General features: G+C 38.3%; 4 protein-coding genes across 9 annotated transcripts; 2 read left to right on the top strand and 2 right to left on the bottom strand.

Annotated features, from left to right (window-relative positions):
- Positions 1-236: 236 nt before the first annotated feature.
- Hacd2 (3-hydroxyacyl-CoA dehydratase 2) lies at positions 237-2,508 on the bottom strand. The gene is made up of 5 exons (XM_071724879.1): positions 2,149-2,508; positions 1,949-2,065; positions 1,642-1,876; positions 1,463-1,567; positions 237-1,310 (listed from the first exon to the last, which is right to left on the bottom strand). Exons 1-5 carry the CDS (start codon positions 2,230-2,232, stop codon positions 745-747), a joined length of 1,107 nt encoding a protein of 368 aa, XP_071580980.1. The 5' UTR covers positions 2,233-2,508; the 3' UTR covers positions 237-744.
- A 150-nt stretch (positions 2,509-2,658) lies between these two features.
- LOC139785733 (metaxin-1) lies at positions 2,659-6,754 on the top strand. Of its 3 annotated transcripts, XM_071724899.1 has the most exons (6): positions 2,661-2,865; positions 3,625-3,872; positions 4,563-4,728; positions 4,849-5,235; positions 5,740-5,800; positions 6,450-6,754. In XM_071724899.1, the coding sequence occupies exons 1-6, from the start codon at positions 2,779-2,781 to the stop codon at positions 6,464-6,466; spliced, it is 966 nt and encodes a 321-aa protein (XP_071581000.1). In that variant the 5' UTR covers positions 2,661-2,778; the 3' UTR covers positions 6,467-6,754. The 3 variants fall into 3 exon arrangements, with proteins under 3 accessions (XP_071581017.1, XP_071581000.1, XP_071581010.1); XM_071724916.1 differs by lacking the exon at positions 3,625-3,872 and having other exon boundaries at positions 2,659-2,865; XM_071724909.1 differs by lacking the exon at positions 5,740-5,800 and having other exon boundaries at positions 2,662-2,865.
- Positions 6,290-9,817, bottom strand: Vps45 (vacuolar protein sorting 45). The gene is made up of 8 exons (XM_071724825.1): positions 9,344-9,817; positions 8,957-9,155; positions 8,681-8,830; positions 8,076-8,455; positions 7,606-7,878; positions 7,352-7,516; positions 7,050-7,279; positions 6,290-6,964 (listed from the first exon to the last, which is right to left on the bottom strand). The coding sequence occupies exons 1-8, from the start codon at positions 9,434-9,436 to the stop codon at positions 6,766-6,768; spliced, it is 1,689 nt and encodes a 562-aa protein (XP_071580926.1). The 5' UTR covers positions 9,437-9,817; the 3' UTR covers positions 6,290-6,765.
- Positions 9,818-10,352: 535 nt separating this feature from the next.
- On the top strand, positions 10,353-15,164 carry Tfiia-l (transcription factor IIA L). Of its 4 annotated transcripts, none has more exons than XM_071724871.1 (7): positions 10,353-10,669; positions 11,530-11,740; positions 11,961-12,275; positions 12,504-12,712; positions 12,840-12,989; positions 13,056-13,145; positions 13,232-15,164. In XM_071724871.1, the coding sequence occupies exons 1-7, from the start codon at positions 10,646-10,648 to the stop codon at positions 13,337-13,339; spliced, it is 1,107 nt and encodes a 368-aa protein (XP_071580972.1). In that variant the 5' UTR covers positions 10,353-10,645; the 3' UTR covers positions 13,340-15,164. The 4 variants fall into 4 exon arrangements, with proteins under 4 accessions (XP_071580972.1, XP_071580969.1, XP_071580958.1 ...); XM_071724868.1 differs by having other exon boundaries at positions 11,916-12,275; positions 12,843-12,989; XM_071724857.1 differs by having other exon boundaries at positions 11,916-12,275.
- Positions 15,165-15,221: the final 57 nt, after the last annotated feature.

Genomic DNA, 15,221 nt, shown 5'->3' with positions numbered 1-15,221 from the left:
GTTATAATTTGAATAAAATAATTAAATTAATATAATTTTAAAATAAGCAAATTTTATATTGTCTCTACTCTTAATGCAATAATAAGCGTCATAAATCATCATTTCTTTTTCTCAGTGAGTTTGCGAATTCTGCTGCAAATGTATTTTGCGTTAAAAATCAATTTGTATATTTACAATTTGCACGTCCGCTGTTTTATCACAAGCTAAACATCCGAGGGGACGAAACTTGATCATGCTTGTCCTATTTACACGATTTATTTTGTTCTTTCATATACAGGATGTTTGCAAGACTTAGATACCTAAAAAACCAAATTCTTAGTTACGCAGTTTATTATGCGAAATACAGTCGAATGTTCATATTATATAATCGTCAAGTGAGATAATATCTATATTTGTTCGCTGAAGTTTGTTCGCTCTTATAATGGCACACACGCAGAATGAAAATGTGCCGAGTATTATCATTACACGGCATTTAATTGTACAGATACAATTGAGCCACGGAATGAAACCAGTTTATGCAATCAGTGCATAAAATTAAAAATGCTTTTGAAATATATATCTAGCGATAAAAATATATAAATATCTATACATAATTACAGCATTATTACGAAAGCTGTGTATGTTAAAATGGACACCTTATTACACCTTCTATGTACTTTGTTCTCTTTTATTATGCTCTCTGCGCAATGGTGATTGTAGGTGAAGAGAGGAATACGCGAGTCTGGAGTTTACCCACGCGCGAAATCAGCAGTACTTCTTTTTGATCTTTGGCTTTCTAAGCTTCTTCCGGCGCAGCCGATGCATACGTAACATTACCGTATATATTCCGGGCAGGAGTAGGAAGAGTAAGTAAAGTCTTATGAGAGACGGGAAGTGAAGAGCGAAATTGTAACTGTTCGGTAAAGAGATGGTGAACTTTTGAGTCTCCTCGAAATACGGAATGTTTCGTAGCATTATGATGCCCTCGCATACGAAGCCCAACGGGTACAACGGTATCCAAATCGTGTATCTCAGCCACGTTAGGAAGGATATCTCAATGTTCAGCAATTGCATGATGTAGTACGGATATCTCACTATCTCCACCGAGCTCCATATGAGAAACAGGTAGAAAACGACCGGCTTGGTTTGCATACGAGGCTCGGCGTCGACCATGAAGAACAGCACGAACCCTCTACCGCTCGTTTGTAGCAGAGACACCAGCACGCTGCTCTTCGTGTATCCGAATAGAGGGTGCATCACCTCCAAAAATTGTAAAAGTTGTATGAACTTGAATGGATTGCCAACCGCCTCGTACGTTTCTTTCATGGAATCTGAAATATTGCGTTAAAAATATAAACGTTTCTAGAAAACGAAATTGCTCACCGTTATAAATTTCAACGTAAAGGATCTTCGATACAATTTTTACAGCTTATTCCTTGTACAACGGAAAGAAATACTTGTAAAGTAATGTGTATAAGTATACCTGGCCCGTCGCGCGAATATCGTACAGCCATCACAGCAAGCACATAAATGAAACCGACAAATTGACAAAGATTATATATGACTAGATACACTTTGGTGAAATCCTCTGAAAGAAAACAAGATACGACATATTAATTTTGTTAACGTTGTTATAGCGACATCCACTCGCGTGACATGTACCTTTCCTGTAACCAAATTCTTCTTTGTGCAGTTTATCATACATGTCCGGATAATCGTTAAGAATGTCACGCTTCTCTTCCTCATTGTCGTCCATGTCTTCGCTCTTCCATTTGTCGAAATCGATCTTAAGCCAGGAGGGCTTCTGTGGCTGGCTCGTTAATCTCGGCCACCAACCATTACACTTCTTTATCAAGACAAAGTCCACCTGACGATCGATTACTTTGTAATTGCTCTCCTACAATAAAGGCATTCCTTTAGTACAATTCGTATCAAATAGATATAGATGAAAAACTGAGTTTATCGTTACGTTTGGATCGACAGGTGAGTGAAGATTTAAATCGAAGCTGTAATTGTTCAATCCTCTAGCTCCCTGTCCGTAGGCTGTAACTTGCAATGTAGTTTCCTTCAGATTGACATCAAGATCCTGCGAAATAAGGAAATGTGTACAATTTTAATGTGTTCACAGTTACAAGCATAGAAAATCTTTTCTTACATGACATTACGTACTTTTACATCGGTCAGGTCTACTTTCAGCGTGACCTGGCCCTCGGTCTGGGCCCAGTACACAAACGGCGTAAGCGTGTTGGACATCTTATCATAGCAACTTGACGACAACAGGGGATCTCTTATCGCTGCACGTTATCACCGCTCGCCTCTCTGCGGATCTCTAAAAATTCTGCAGCAACATGCTCATCCTCGTTCTTATTTTAATTTCCTACTTGTCACCCGGCTTGACCATGAACCCCACCGAAGAAAACTCCTTACTCACGCTTGCATGATAATTATTACATGATCAGCTGGATGAGGGAGAAGCGAGGGCAGCCGGAGCGTCAAACTCTTCAAGGTTCGTTCGCGCCTGCGTTCGATCGATTAACGATTTTTAAAGCCCATTCACACTCGTACACTTGTCTGCTCCCTATTGCTGCACTCTTTACACTTTAAACCGGAACAGACGTGCGATTAGCCGTCGGGGGGAAAAGGAGGGAGGATAAAAAGTGCAGAAAGTTCAGCTGCGAGGAACGAGCCACCCTAACCTGCAATGTGCCACGCGACGCTGCATTGTTTACCGAGGAGACGAGGTCGCGGCGGACGAGAGGGTTTCGCGTGTAGTCTCACTGGCGATGCGAGTTTTCGAAAATGGCGAACGCCGAGGTGCTGCAGCTGGACGTGTGGAAGGGCGACTGGGGCCTGCCGTCGGTCGACATCGAGTGCCTGCAGGTTCTGGTGCGTTAGGTCGACGGGTACAGGTTATGGCACCCGCATGCTAGCCGACCGACGACGGGGCGGGTTTTTTCCCCCTTTTTTCTCGCGACGCCGAACTCGCCGAGAGTCCGGCACGCACGAGGATCTCAAATATCTATCCCGCGGCATGAATTCTTCGGCCGATTTAGCACCGAACTCGAACCCTCGCACTGGGGAACGTCCGAGGTGCCGCGCGCCTTTTTCGAGCGATTGATTAAGAATAAAAGATTCTCGACGGATTACACGTTGGAGATGAGAAACGTGGGCGACGGAGCGACGTTTTCCCCGAGTGACTTCGAGCGAATCTTAACGGAGTCTTCATTCAAAATTTAATTGTAAAAGTTGTGTGACACTATGATCGGCCGAAGAAGCCATCAAAAGGGTACTTGCTGCCTTGGAGGCGTATCCGAGAAGGGTACGACATACGTAGCGATATCAGGGAGCCTAAATTGTCGGACTGGCTGCGACACTGATGAAATAAAAGCGAAAGAGAAATAAAATGTGCCTCCACTGTTCCGTTAATATCCAAGTCGACGTGTTGAAGGTTGAATGTTAGCCACTGGGCCACTGCATTTCAGTTTTAGCCATTCAAACTGTAACAGCGATATGTTATCAGAAATTATGATTACTTTGTTAATAAAAACTTAATCTCAATGTCTATTCAGTAATAATGTAACATCCTAATGATATAACAGGTTGCAACAGCACTCGTTTCCTAATACAGTGTCATGTTATTTGTAGGCATATGCCAGATTCAGTGGGGTACCTTTAAAAGTCAATCTAGCGAGCAATCCGTTTAGAACGCCAAACGGTCGATTACCTTTGCTTAGGGCTGGTCTGCGTACTTTGGATACGGTCAAAGATATATTGCCCTTTTTTAGAGCGAAATATACTTTTGACTATACGTTAAACGATAAGCAGTGCGCAGACGTCATGGCTTATGATGCTCTGCTTAAGGAAAAGTTGTATCCAGCCTTCCAATTTATATGGTATGAGATGTACAAAAACGCGCCAGAATAAGATGCAACTTAGTATTTATGAAATCTCAACGATATTAAAATTACATTCACTTATTTGCAACGGAAAGACTGACGAGATTTACCTAATTAATCGATAGTAATTAAATCGATTGAAAAATAACTTATTCGTCATCCATGCTGAGAATTTTTTTAAGACATTTATGCATATATTATCTTCAAAGTCCAAAGTAATTAGCAGGTCCATTAAATCCAAAATATTATAGAATTTCTGTATTGCCTAAGTGTTATTAGCAAAATAATTGTCAAAGGAAGGCCAGAATTATTAATAATTTCAGACATCGTCTAAGGAAAGATTTTCCGAAAGATGGCATATACATGACAAAGACATATACATGGCAAAGTTCAAAATTACAAATGCCCAGTAACAAATTTGTTTCTAAAATTTATCTAATTTAGTAATTAGGTAAATGAATTATTTGTCTCAAGTAGCAATATTAAAATATCCTTATCTAAATATGGGATGCACGTTATTCTGGTCATTGCGTATATGTTTGTTCAGTCCTCTAGTTTTGCAAATAATGTTAATAGTTTCTTATTAGCAGAGTGCATCTCAGTGTAATTAAAGCCTTGTACAACGTCGGTGCTTTCGTAATTATAGCATAAATAACAAAGGGATCTCATTATTACAATTATTTTTAGGTGGATAGATAAGAAAAATCTGGACGAGTTAGTTAGACCATGGTACTGCAAAGCGCTGTCTTTTCCATTTAATTTCTATTATCCAGGAAAATTTGAACGGCAAGCGCACGCCTTGATGCAAAGTTTATATCCCCTGGAAGATAATATAAATGTTATTGAAAATGAGGTATGTGTAACGCGCAGGGAAACGTTTATATAACGAGAGAAAACGTAATATTAAGTGCAAAAGATTTATTTTGATTAACGCTAAGAATTTATGTAACAAGTATGTGAATTTATGTAACAGGTATACTCGGAAGCACAAAAATGTTTAACGTTGTTATCTACAAGACTTGGAGATAGAGATTTCTTTTGTGGGCAGCAACCTAACGCGATAGACGCCGTTGTATACTCGTATCTGGCACCGTTGCTCAAGGCCCCATTACCAAACCCAGTTTTACAAAATCATTTGAAAGCCTGTACAAATCTAGTGAAGTATGTGTCGCGCATATCACAAAGGTACTTTGAGATTGAATATCAGACTTATGAGAAGCATAGAGCCGAGAAGAATGCCGAAAGATTAAGAAGAGATTCCGAAAGTGAATTTCCCAACAAGAGAAGAAACCAAATCCTCGCCGCGCTTGTCGCTATACTGGCAATGACAGGATATGCGTTATCCACTGGCATTGTAGAGGTAAGTTTTGCTTATACAGAGAAAAAGATGTGATAGAATGCACATCATAGATAGATAAACGAAAAATTCTTGCGATGGACGGAATTTGTGTTGGATATTAATTGGTTTTTCTATCTTCGTATCTCTGTTTTGAAAACATTCTTGATATGAATTATTTTTGCGTCAATTAATATTTACATTATACAAACCATATCAATATATTTATCCATTTTTATAAATACTGTATTTAATAAAAAGGATTTTTGCATGCAGAGAACATTTCTTTTTACATAATATAAAAATTTCTATATTTTTATTTGGATTGGATCAATATCTCTTATATAATAATATGTCTTATATAGCAAAATGTAATATTTATGATCAATTTAGCAAAATATATCTATAATGTAGATAAAGTATAAAGTCTTGTATCACAAAAAGATACTCTGTTCATGTAAATATATTTTTTGGAAAACAAAACAGTACAAATGTTGAGGTTGAAGCTACAAGTAGCTTTATTTGTAGGTGCTAGTATATTTGTTAAGAAGCAGAAAATTTATTAAAATTCCTAAGAAGAATAGAAAACGTGAGTATCAGTTATTGCGTATTGATAATATATTTTTACATGGAAATTAACCAATTAATATCAATTTTTATACATAACGAGTATATTTTTGCTTCTTACCGCATACACCTTAAAGAACTGCGTTAAGTTGGTGTATTCACAATTAAAGTGGTTAAATAGTTTATTTTTATTCAGCGTAAAGTGGAAAAATTATATATTCCTATGTAAATAACATGAATAACATTAGACGTAAAATTATATTTGTAAAATATTTCAAATTTTAACATAGACTCTTCATTAATGTATTTAATAAGAACTTGAAGGTTTTATTTGCATATTAATTCTTTTGGTGTGTCAGAATGATAAAAATAATACACAAAATTTTTAGGATGGGATTATTCCTTAATAAAATATTCAAAAACTAATAGATCAATAGTTTTTTAAATAATAAGTAATTAGAAATGAAGCTTTAGAGATGGAAGTAGTTAATAAAACTTTTTCATTTAGCTTTTTTAAATGAGTTTATTTCAACAGATTTTTAATTTGGGGTTTTATTATAAAAATGACTATATAATGTAGAAAATTTAAATCAGAGGTTTTAAACCAATGCATATATATTATTTATTGTGCCTTTTGCAATATTAAGAAAAATAATGCATATTTATTAAAGGTACCAGTAAAGGATGACGAAATCATAGATATGCCGATGGAATACATGCTGAATGATGAGGATGACGAATAGCAGTTAGCAAAAAGAAAATTATGTTTTCACGACAAAGATAGGAAATATAAAATTATTAAATGCAGAAGAATATTCTGTTTCATGCAATACTTCGCGGTGATTTACGTTCGAAAGTCTTGGTGTGGAATAGCCCTATATTCGTGACACAGAGAGAAAGAGAGGGAGATATTACATGAATGTATAAATAGCAAAATGTATAACAAAGTCAATAAATATTTTGGAATATGACGTTACATCAACATCATTAATTTTTTCCTATTTTATATCGCATTAAGATGCCGCTGGTGGCATGGTGCACCTCTTCGGCGAAACTTTTAAAATTGTGGATGGTGGTACCGCCTAGGATAATTTTCATTCCCGGATTTTGCTTATTTAAATTATAAACAGCCAAACTTTCTTCATAAGTTGCACCTCCAATCATGAATATTATTATGTCTTGAGGTCTATAAAAATGGAATGATAATGTATATAAATTATATCTAACACACATGCATGTGTGGTTCGCTATTTAATATTTAAACAATTTACCTTCGTGACATTATCATGTTACCGAGATATGGAAATGTCTGCGTACTTAATTTTCCTTTTATCAAGTCTTCTAGTGTTTCATTTATTAAAGGACAATGTTGCGTGTATATATTATCTACTCCACTTAATCCTTTGAATAACTTCTTGGTTATCTTGGCAACTGCTTCTCGATCAAATAAATTACTCTGTCTTGCGTTAACACCGCTGTATTCTAATATATTATATACAAGCTGGAAATATATTAGGTTTGTATATTATATACATATATCTTTTTCACCAAAAAATATTAATTGTATAAGTACCTTAATATATTTGTCTGAAACATTTCTCTTCTTAAGTAATTCTACTAAACCGTTTATATCATTGCTCGCGTATTTTTCATAATGCAGCGCGTAAAGCATGACGAGTCTTACAGTATCCACATCTCGTACCTTTTGATTGCTGATAAGTGCTTTTATCTTTTGCAGCTGTAAAAACAGAACGATTAAAAAGAATACATAGATATATAAGATATATATTATTTTTTAATCGTTTTGTGGAGATATTAAGAAATTACCTGCGAGGAATGATCGGTTTGGCAACTTAGTTCTTGTTCCAATTCTGATACTTCTAACAAATTGTGCTTTTCCACAAGAGACGAAAGCTCTCCGACTACCGTAACGTGCTTCGATACGGTACCAGAGAGTTTCTTGAAAAGCGGATACGTCTCTACGAAGTGTTTCATGTCGGCTATACTTTCAACCTTCTGATGCTTCTTTGCTTTCTTTTGAAACTCGTCCATCAATTCTTTTATCGTTTGTCCTATTTCCCCAAAGTTTAGATACAAGTTCTGCTCAAGAATATATTCTTTTAACACAAAAGGTCTTCCGCAAGGACGACGTTTATAAAATTATTTGAAAAATCTCAAAGTAAGCTAAGGTCTTCTTCAAAAATATTATTTTTCTTAATTTTTGTCTACTTTTGCTAATACATTTTAAATATGAATGCACGTATGGTGAAAAATTTTCTGTTGAAGAATTTTCTTACATTTGCATAAAAGTCATCGTGCTCCGCGCTCAGAACGACTTCTTTCAATTCTTTCGAAATGCCTTTCACGTGGGACAAGTTAACCCGATTGTTATTGATCGTCAGTAATTCGTGTACCATCGCTTGATACGTCCACTGATTTAGCAACGGCGTGACAGGATCGTCTCTCCTATCGACTATCAGAAGGAGGGGATTCGACTCCTGCCGAAATTCGAAGGAATTCGATTCTTTGCTGAGCACCTCCCTTATCTTCTCCGCCAATCTCTTCGCCATGTCGGAACTGTTTTGATATCTGATGTACGGGCATTTCTTCAGCGATAACAAAACGGAAGTTATTCCTTGGACAGTTCTGTGTAAATGCACCGGATCCCATGTCAGTCCTTGCAAATGCAAATCAGACCAGGATAAGAGCGACGGATAATTTTCAAGATTTTTTTAAGTCCCGGTCTACAATAGGTGTTTTAAGCCCTAAGCCTTAAGAAATTGTTCAATCACAGTTGAATTTGAGGAGAATAATTGACTGTGATTGGTCAATTTCTTAGGGCTTAGGGCTTAAAACATCTGTTGTAGACTGGGACTAACGAGTTTGCATAAGATTAAGTTACCTTCAGAGCAGGCATTTATTCCGAGCGAAAACAAGTGTGGATTAATAGCGAGATAATCCGCGTAGTATTCGTGCACCTCCCTGACTACCTCTCGCTCGTCGCTCTCCGCCAAGAGCTTTATATCCGCCTTGGCGATAATATTACTGAAATCTAGCGCAGATAAGTGTTATTGGCGATCGTCACTTCTCATTCCCAGCTTGAGAAACTAGACACTCTTCTATAGTTTCTCAACGCCTGATTGTTAATTTTTACAGGGACATGTGTGTGGTCACTTACAAATATAATACACTCCGTATTTGGGATATCTGAGCTCCTTGCAGAGCAAATCGATATTTTCCTTGGTCGGCCTTACGAACACTATACATGTCAGGTGTTTCAGGGTGTCGTTGTGCACGGCGGTGTCTATCCGTTCGAACAGGTACACCTCTTTCATCAGTATCTCGGACTGGCTGTAGAGCAGGCTGACTATGCTCGTCTAAAATTGAAAAAAAGAAAGAAGAATGACGATATACCTTGAAACTGTTGTCATTGTTCCGTTCTTTACACAGTTGCAACGTCATGTTTTTCATGCTCCAAGTGAAACGGATGCACGCAATTAGAGAGGAAGAGGAAATACGAGACAGAGTTCGCAATCAATCGTCGTAATTCGCACGTCGCTCCTACCGTCTGTTTATCCATCAGCAGAACCTTCATGCCAGGGCCGCTGTCTTCCGTCATCCTCGTTATATAAAACTTCAACGCGGCGACGACGTTCATCCTGACGTGTTGGACCGTCGTCCGGATCTGCGATTATCGTATTACGCGCGCGCGTATCACGCTAAATTCATATTTCGTTAAACTAGACGCGATTAGTTGCCGAGACGCGTGTACAATCTTTGCGATGTATACTCCGCACGAAGCCCCTCAAGTATACCATGACGCATACCGCTGAACGTGATAAATTTTGACAACGACGAGATACAGAATTCTCGAGTGGTCCTAAAACGTCATTCGCAACGGCGCAGCTGATCCCGGTTCTTCGCCGATTGGTCCGTTTACGCGAATTTGCGATGGCGAGGCTTCGTTGCGTGACGTCACACCGATATGACTCCGATCGACTTAAAAAAAATTTTTAAACTCCGATTAATTTATCGAGTAATAGTTGCTTTCCATTTACATCAAAACTCAGATAATTCTCACTTGTGATGTCATTCTGTCTTTATTATTCATTAATTTCCAAAAGGGATATATAGAACGACGTCACAAGTGAGAATTATCTGAGTTCTGAGATGTAAATGGAAAGCACCTATTATATACCATACTATTTTATTAACGTATCTTTTGTTGCCTAATATGTAAAAAAAAAGAATTGGATCAAGGACAATGAATTATATAATTGGTTATTTCGCTTTAGGTAAATTCTTGACCATTTCTACGAATGAACAACGGAATATCAAAAAAACATACATAGCGCAATTTCCGTTTGTACGAAAAAAACTACAAGTTGTTTGGCTAAAAACAATGCGACAGCCAATCGAATTGCAACTTTTCCGTAAGAACAGGAGTGTGCGTTTCTCTCTCTCACGAATAAAAAAATTCTACGGGAATCGGGGTACCGATTTCTCTCCCTTCCCGCTACGCCAGCTACGCCCCTGGCGCCCGTTGCGCGCCTGCGCGGAGGAGACCGGGCGCCCATCGTAGCATAATTCCCCGAGTTTACGGCCAGCCCGACGGTGTTCGTGGACGGAGCGAGAGGTGGGCCGTGCTCTGCGTTTTCTTCCCGCAGAATACCCGTGATTGAACGCTCTCCCGAGGTCTACCCTACCGCCCGCTCACCCCCGCTGCGACGATGTACCGGGCCTACCGGAGCGGTTTCTGAAGCGACGCGGGCAGGGTACGCTGTCCCACGCGGCTGCGGTCGGTGTTCCGCTTCCCCATCCCGGTCGGGCGAGCGCGTCCACGCCGATACGTGCGTGTCGCGCCACGATGGCCCTCAGCCAGACCAGCGTGGTGAGTAGAGACGGGGAGCGAGCCGTGACACGGCCGTGAGCGCCGCCGGCCCTCGCCTTTTCGAGGACGTTCGCGTATTCCTCGGCGATTTTCCCGGAGAGAACGGGATTTTTTTCCCTCCGGAACTTCCGACGGATCCGCGCGGAAAAAATACCGCGCGCCTGTCCGGCGACTCGATGGCGTTCGATCGCCCCGGATGAGCATCGAGGGAGTTATCACCTCGGTTGAAAGATTGCAGCGAGGCACGTTGCTTAACGTAACCGTCCGGCCTTCTGTTCGTCGCCGTCTCGCACACCGTCGTTCAGTATCTAGATGTAAAGCGGAGATTAAGTACATTCCACTGTGATATCTCTGAGCAAACGTTTCGGATGTTTACATACTTGGCTGTACATACTTGGCTGGTTCGCTCGAATGCTGGAATCTTTTTCCCTCGATGTAATTTCTCGGTGTCTCGAGCTTGTTAGGTATGCTAGGATAAATTGAATTGTAAGGCCAGCGTGAATAGCTAGCATATGTGTTCATGCGATGTACAATTGTGTTCCTATTACGCATCCAACACCTTTGGTTTATATTTGGTCCAAAGAGGACTTGAGAAATCAGAAATTAGTTTGAGTGTGAGAGATATTAAGAGAGATATCGGAAGAATTTAATTCACGCAAACATCCGTACTCAAACTTATATTGGCTTATGTTACTTTAATTGCTTGACAGGAGTGTATTAGCATATTTATACTTATATAACGTTTTTCGGTCAGCATGACTATTGAGATACGTTATGAAGGTTTATGTGTACTTTATATGTGTATTTTTCATATTTTTACAATATCAAAATGACTGAATTCACTGTGAATTATTTTACAGCTGAAATTATACAACACTGTGATAGAAGATGTAATATCGGGAGTGCGAGAGGCATTTATAGACGAAGGGGTGGATGAACAGGTTCTCCAGGAGCTTAAGCAAATATGGGAAACAAAACTGATGGCCAGCAAGGCCGTGGAATTGAATCCAGATCCGCCAGAGCCGCAAGTTCCTCAAATCAACACGCACAAAGCTGTGTCCGTCAATAGAGGTTAGCGTTAACAAATGTATAATTAGCAAACGATATTTCATTATTTTTCATTTCACAGTAAAATGCAATTTACAAGGTGGTTTACTGCTATTGGGTGTTCCGTATAGAACATTCGGTAATGGTGATGCATCTTGTGTATATATAAATCGTTGTTATATATTTGATGTTGTAACAGCTAATGTAGGAAATCATTTTGTACAACCATCTGCTGGAAACGTAGTGCCGCAAACGCAACCTCAACCTCCACCTCCACCTCCACCTCAACCGCAACAGCAACAGCAGCAGCAGCAGCAAGCGCAAGCACAACCACAGCAATCGTCGCAACCTCAGCAACATACGCATCCTTCCACGGGAACGACGTTGCAACAGCAGCAGCAGCATTCGACGACACCGCAACAAGTGCAACAAGTGGTGACCGCCTCGACTGTGCTTGAACGACAAGTGCCGATACAGATCACCTTACCTCCACAACCCGGCGTTCCGGACGGACCGCAGCGGATTTTAAGCATACAAGTTCCTGCATCTGCTCTTCAAGGTGAGAATTTTGCTGTGTTTCATTAAGAACAATTTGTGCAGCCTAAATTAAACTGTTTTGTACATTTCACCTTGTTATATATAATTTTTATAATACAAATCCACATAAAGATTTATAAAATATAAATGTAATTTTTTATTATCGTAGTTTATTATATTGGGAATTTGCAAAACACGCGCGCGTCAGCTATTTATCTCTGAAAATAAATATTTGTTTTTTTTTTTTTAGCAAACCAGCTACATACGATTTTAACTGGTCCGGTAATTTCCGCCGCTATGGGTCTTCCAGCGAATTTAGCTTCGACTCTGTTGCAACAGCACGTGAATTCTACGCTGCAAGGACAAGCAACGTTAACTCCATTGCAAGTAAATCAGCCTCTTCAAGTGGTCACACAAAGTACAAACAGCGTTGTCACGCAAAGGCCGCCTCAAAATCAGGTAGAGTAGAATATTTTATACGATACGAGAGAACGTAACACAAAAGATAAGATAATGGATAAATAGATAAGTACATGCATACACATACACATAGTATAAGTAACGTACATTATACTATTTTTTTCAGCAGCAAAATAATATAAATCAGTTAGACGGAGGAGTAGGTGATTCTACTGACGATGATGATGAAGAGGAAGAAGAGGACAATGATGACGATGACGAGGATATCGATGAAAAAGAGGAGGAAGAGAATGATGAGGCGGCGGCTCGTGAAGAGGTTAATATTTGTAAATTTCAAGTAACTTGAGTGAATCTTGTCTTACAAGAGAATTGTCTGTATTAGGAACCCCTTAATTCCGAAGATGATGTCACGGACGATGATCCCTCTGATCTCTTCGATACTGACAATGTAGTCGTCTGTCAGTATGATAAGGTATGAAAGCAATTTACAGTTAATTTTTGCAATCAAATTATTTCGAACTCAATTATTTCTAATTCACGATAACGTTTTGTTTTCAGATCACAAGGAGTCGAAATAAGTGGAAGTTTTATCTGAAGGACGGTATAATGAATCTAAGTGGGAAAGACTATGTGTTTCAAAAGGCAAATGGGGACGCTGAATGGTAACTTTAGGTGCGATGTGAATATCGTGTTGCCCACAGTAAGCTCGACTCAGGGACACTGCGTGTAAAGGCAACTTGATAATGTGTTCACGTGAAACCACATTTATAATATGGAGATATACCGACAATCTCTACGACGATTCTTCTACCGATTGCGCAAATTTGCTGCAAGTGGAAATAGCAGTATATAGGGGAACAATGGCGAATGTTATCACATTATCACAAATATCGTATTGTACATTTTGTGTTATATCGTTAGCCCTCTGAAAGACAGGATGCTTGAGATGTTCAGGTACGCCGATTTCACTTGTCGAAACTAGATAAGTCGCGAACTTAAAAAGTGTCGATATATTCCTTTAAGTTCTTTTTGCGTTCTAATTATTGTCAGTCTTGAATATTCTTAATTATTTTGTTAATCTTTTACTTAAGGAAATTCAAGACCGAAAGTTAAGTGGGGTATAGAGGGCTAATATATATGGTTTTTATGTAGTGCAAATTATGAATATACAAGTGTATAAAAAAATTATACAAGGTCTCCTACTGTTAGTCGTATGTTACTGGAAACTTGCTTGTGGGCGCCGAGATTCTTCTAAAAAAATCCACGACGGATTAGTTAGCTTTTTCTAGAAAATGAGTAAACTTTTATTGAAGCGGAAGTGCGTTATGTATATATATTGACCGAATAATATATATGCATATTGACGAAAGCACCATATCGATTGGTGGATCTAAAACCACTAACATCATGGACAATGAAAATGCAAAAAACTAACTCTATAGATATATACATAATATATATTATATACATATATATTTTGAAATCCTCAATTATGAACTTTTTCACGTGGAAGGAAGTTGGAAAACTTCCGTTCTCTATTTGTGATCTGAAAACAGAACGATATCGTATGTGTGTTTGAGTTAAAAAGTTTTAAGGGATTACTAAACTACGGTTTGTGTGATTTGGAATAATAAATGTGTCTTACTGTTGCCAGCATTGACAAGTTCATTTATCAAGAGGAATGAAGAACAATTCAGCATTTAGAAGATCTATCGGCGTGTTTCATTCAGGAAGTTTAAATTGCTCTGGAAGTAACAAAACTTGATCTTTATAAACTTCTGTTTGATTTCCAAATCTACAAAGTGGCTTAGTGTTATTAAATGTTTATGAAATTTCTCTTTTAACTTTCAGATTTTTATGTAATGATTGGCAAATCCGTATTTGAAGCTGCCATTAAAATTATTTTAATTCGCTTTCAGAACAGTTTAAATCGCCTTAGTCAAGTAAGTTGTAAGAGATTCATGAGTTAGCAAATTTTATGTTATTACACGCGCCTTAACGATTAAACGAAATCAGTGCCGTGAGCGTGTTTATAAAAATTTATTCTTAAATTATAATTTATGAGTGAAAATTGTTTAGCTAGCTTAAGATAATTGTTTAATTTGAAGAACGACGATATAAACAAGCTTGTACGAAACTCGTAATGTGATTGTGAATATGCCAAAATAGTGTGCAATTTTTGTATTGTATCAGTTTGCTGAAAACGTCCCATGCATTGGCATATTTTTACATCCGGACGATTTATTTTAAACAATCAGCACATCACAGATCTCTAATTTGAGGTTACCAAAAGGGAGCATATATTTTATGAAAATTTTGGTGAAAGTCATGCATCTTGTAGAATATGATTCATATACAGGTGCTGAGTCCGCAAAATATTACGGTATCTGCGTTATATTGTTCGTCGTATGCCTTATATATTCCAAGTTTAATTTATAAATTAAACTTCTTGGAATTTGCAAAATAAATGTTTCACAACAAAACTCTTATAGATGTGGGTGTATGTGTCTGCATATGTGTGCGCATGTTAGAAATTTTCGAACAACCG

This window comes from Temnothorax nylanderi, unplaced genomic scaffold (assembly GCF_030848795.1).
Source record: "Temnothorax nylanderi isolate EJ_2023f unplaced genomic scaffold, tnyl_v1.0 TNYL_tig0008_pilon, whole genome shotgun sequence".
NCBI classification, from domain to species: domain Eukaryota; kingdom Metazoa; phylum Arthropoda; class Insecta; order Hymenoptera; family Formicidae; genus Temnothorax; species Temnothorax nylanderi.
The sequence above is the reverse complement of the archived record's forward strand: the minus strand, read 5'-3'. Positions and strand labels throughout refer to the sequence as shown.

Coding starts and splice junctions, on each gene's coding strand:
- LOC139785733 (XM_071724899.1), top strand. CDS start 2,779: ATGGCGAACGCCGAGGTGCTGCAGCTGGACGTGTGGAAGGGCGACTGG. Junction 3,873..4,562: donor CCAGCCTTCCAATTTATATG/GTATGAGATGTA, acceptor AATTATTTTTAG/GTGGATAGATAAGAAAAATC. Junction 4,729..4,848: donor TAAATGTTATTGAAAATGAG/GTATGTGTAACG, acceptor TTTATGTAACAG/GTATACTCGGAAGCACAAAA.
- Hacd2 (XM_071724879.1), bottom strand. CDS start 2,232: ATGTCCAACACGCTTACGCCGTTTGTGTACTGGGCCCAGACCGAGGGC. Junction 1,877..1,948: donor ACTCACCTGTCGATCCAAAC/GTAACGATAAAC, acceptor CCTTTATTGTAG/GAGAGCAATTACAAAGTAAT. Junction 1,311..1,462: donor ATATTCGCGCGACGGGCCAG/GTATACTTATAC, acceptor GCAATATTTCAG/ATTCCATGAAAGAAACGTAC.
- Tfiia-l (XM_071724857.1), top strand. CDS start 10,646: ATGGCCCTCAGCCAGACCAGCGTG. Junction 11,741..11,915: donor AGCTGTGTCCGTCAATAGAG/GTTAGCGTTAAC, acceptor ATGTTGTAACAG/CTAATGTAGGAAATCATTTT. Junction 12,713..12,839: donor AAAGGCCGCCTCAAAATCAG/GTAGAGTAGAAT, acceptor TATTTTTTTCAG/CAGCAAAATAATATAAATCA.
- Vps45 (XM_071724825.1), bottom strand. CDS start 9,436: ATGAACGTCGTCGCCGCGTTGAAGTTTTATATAACGAGGATGACGGAA. Junction 9,156..9,343: donor TGCTGATGGATAAACAGACG/GTAGGAGCGACG, acceptor TTTCAATTTTAG/ACGAGCATAGTCAGCCTGCT. Junction 7,280..7,351: donor TTTCAGACAAATATATTAAG/GTACTTATACAA, acceptor ATATATTTCCAG/CTTGTATATAATATATTAGA.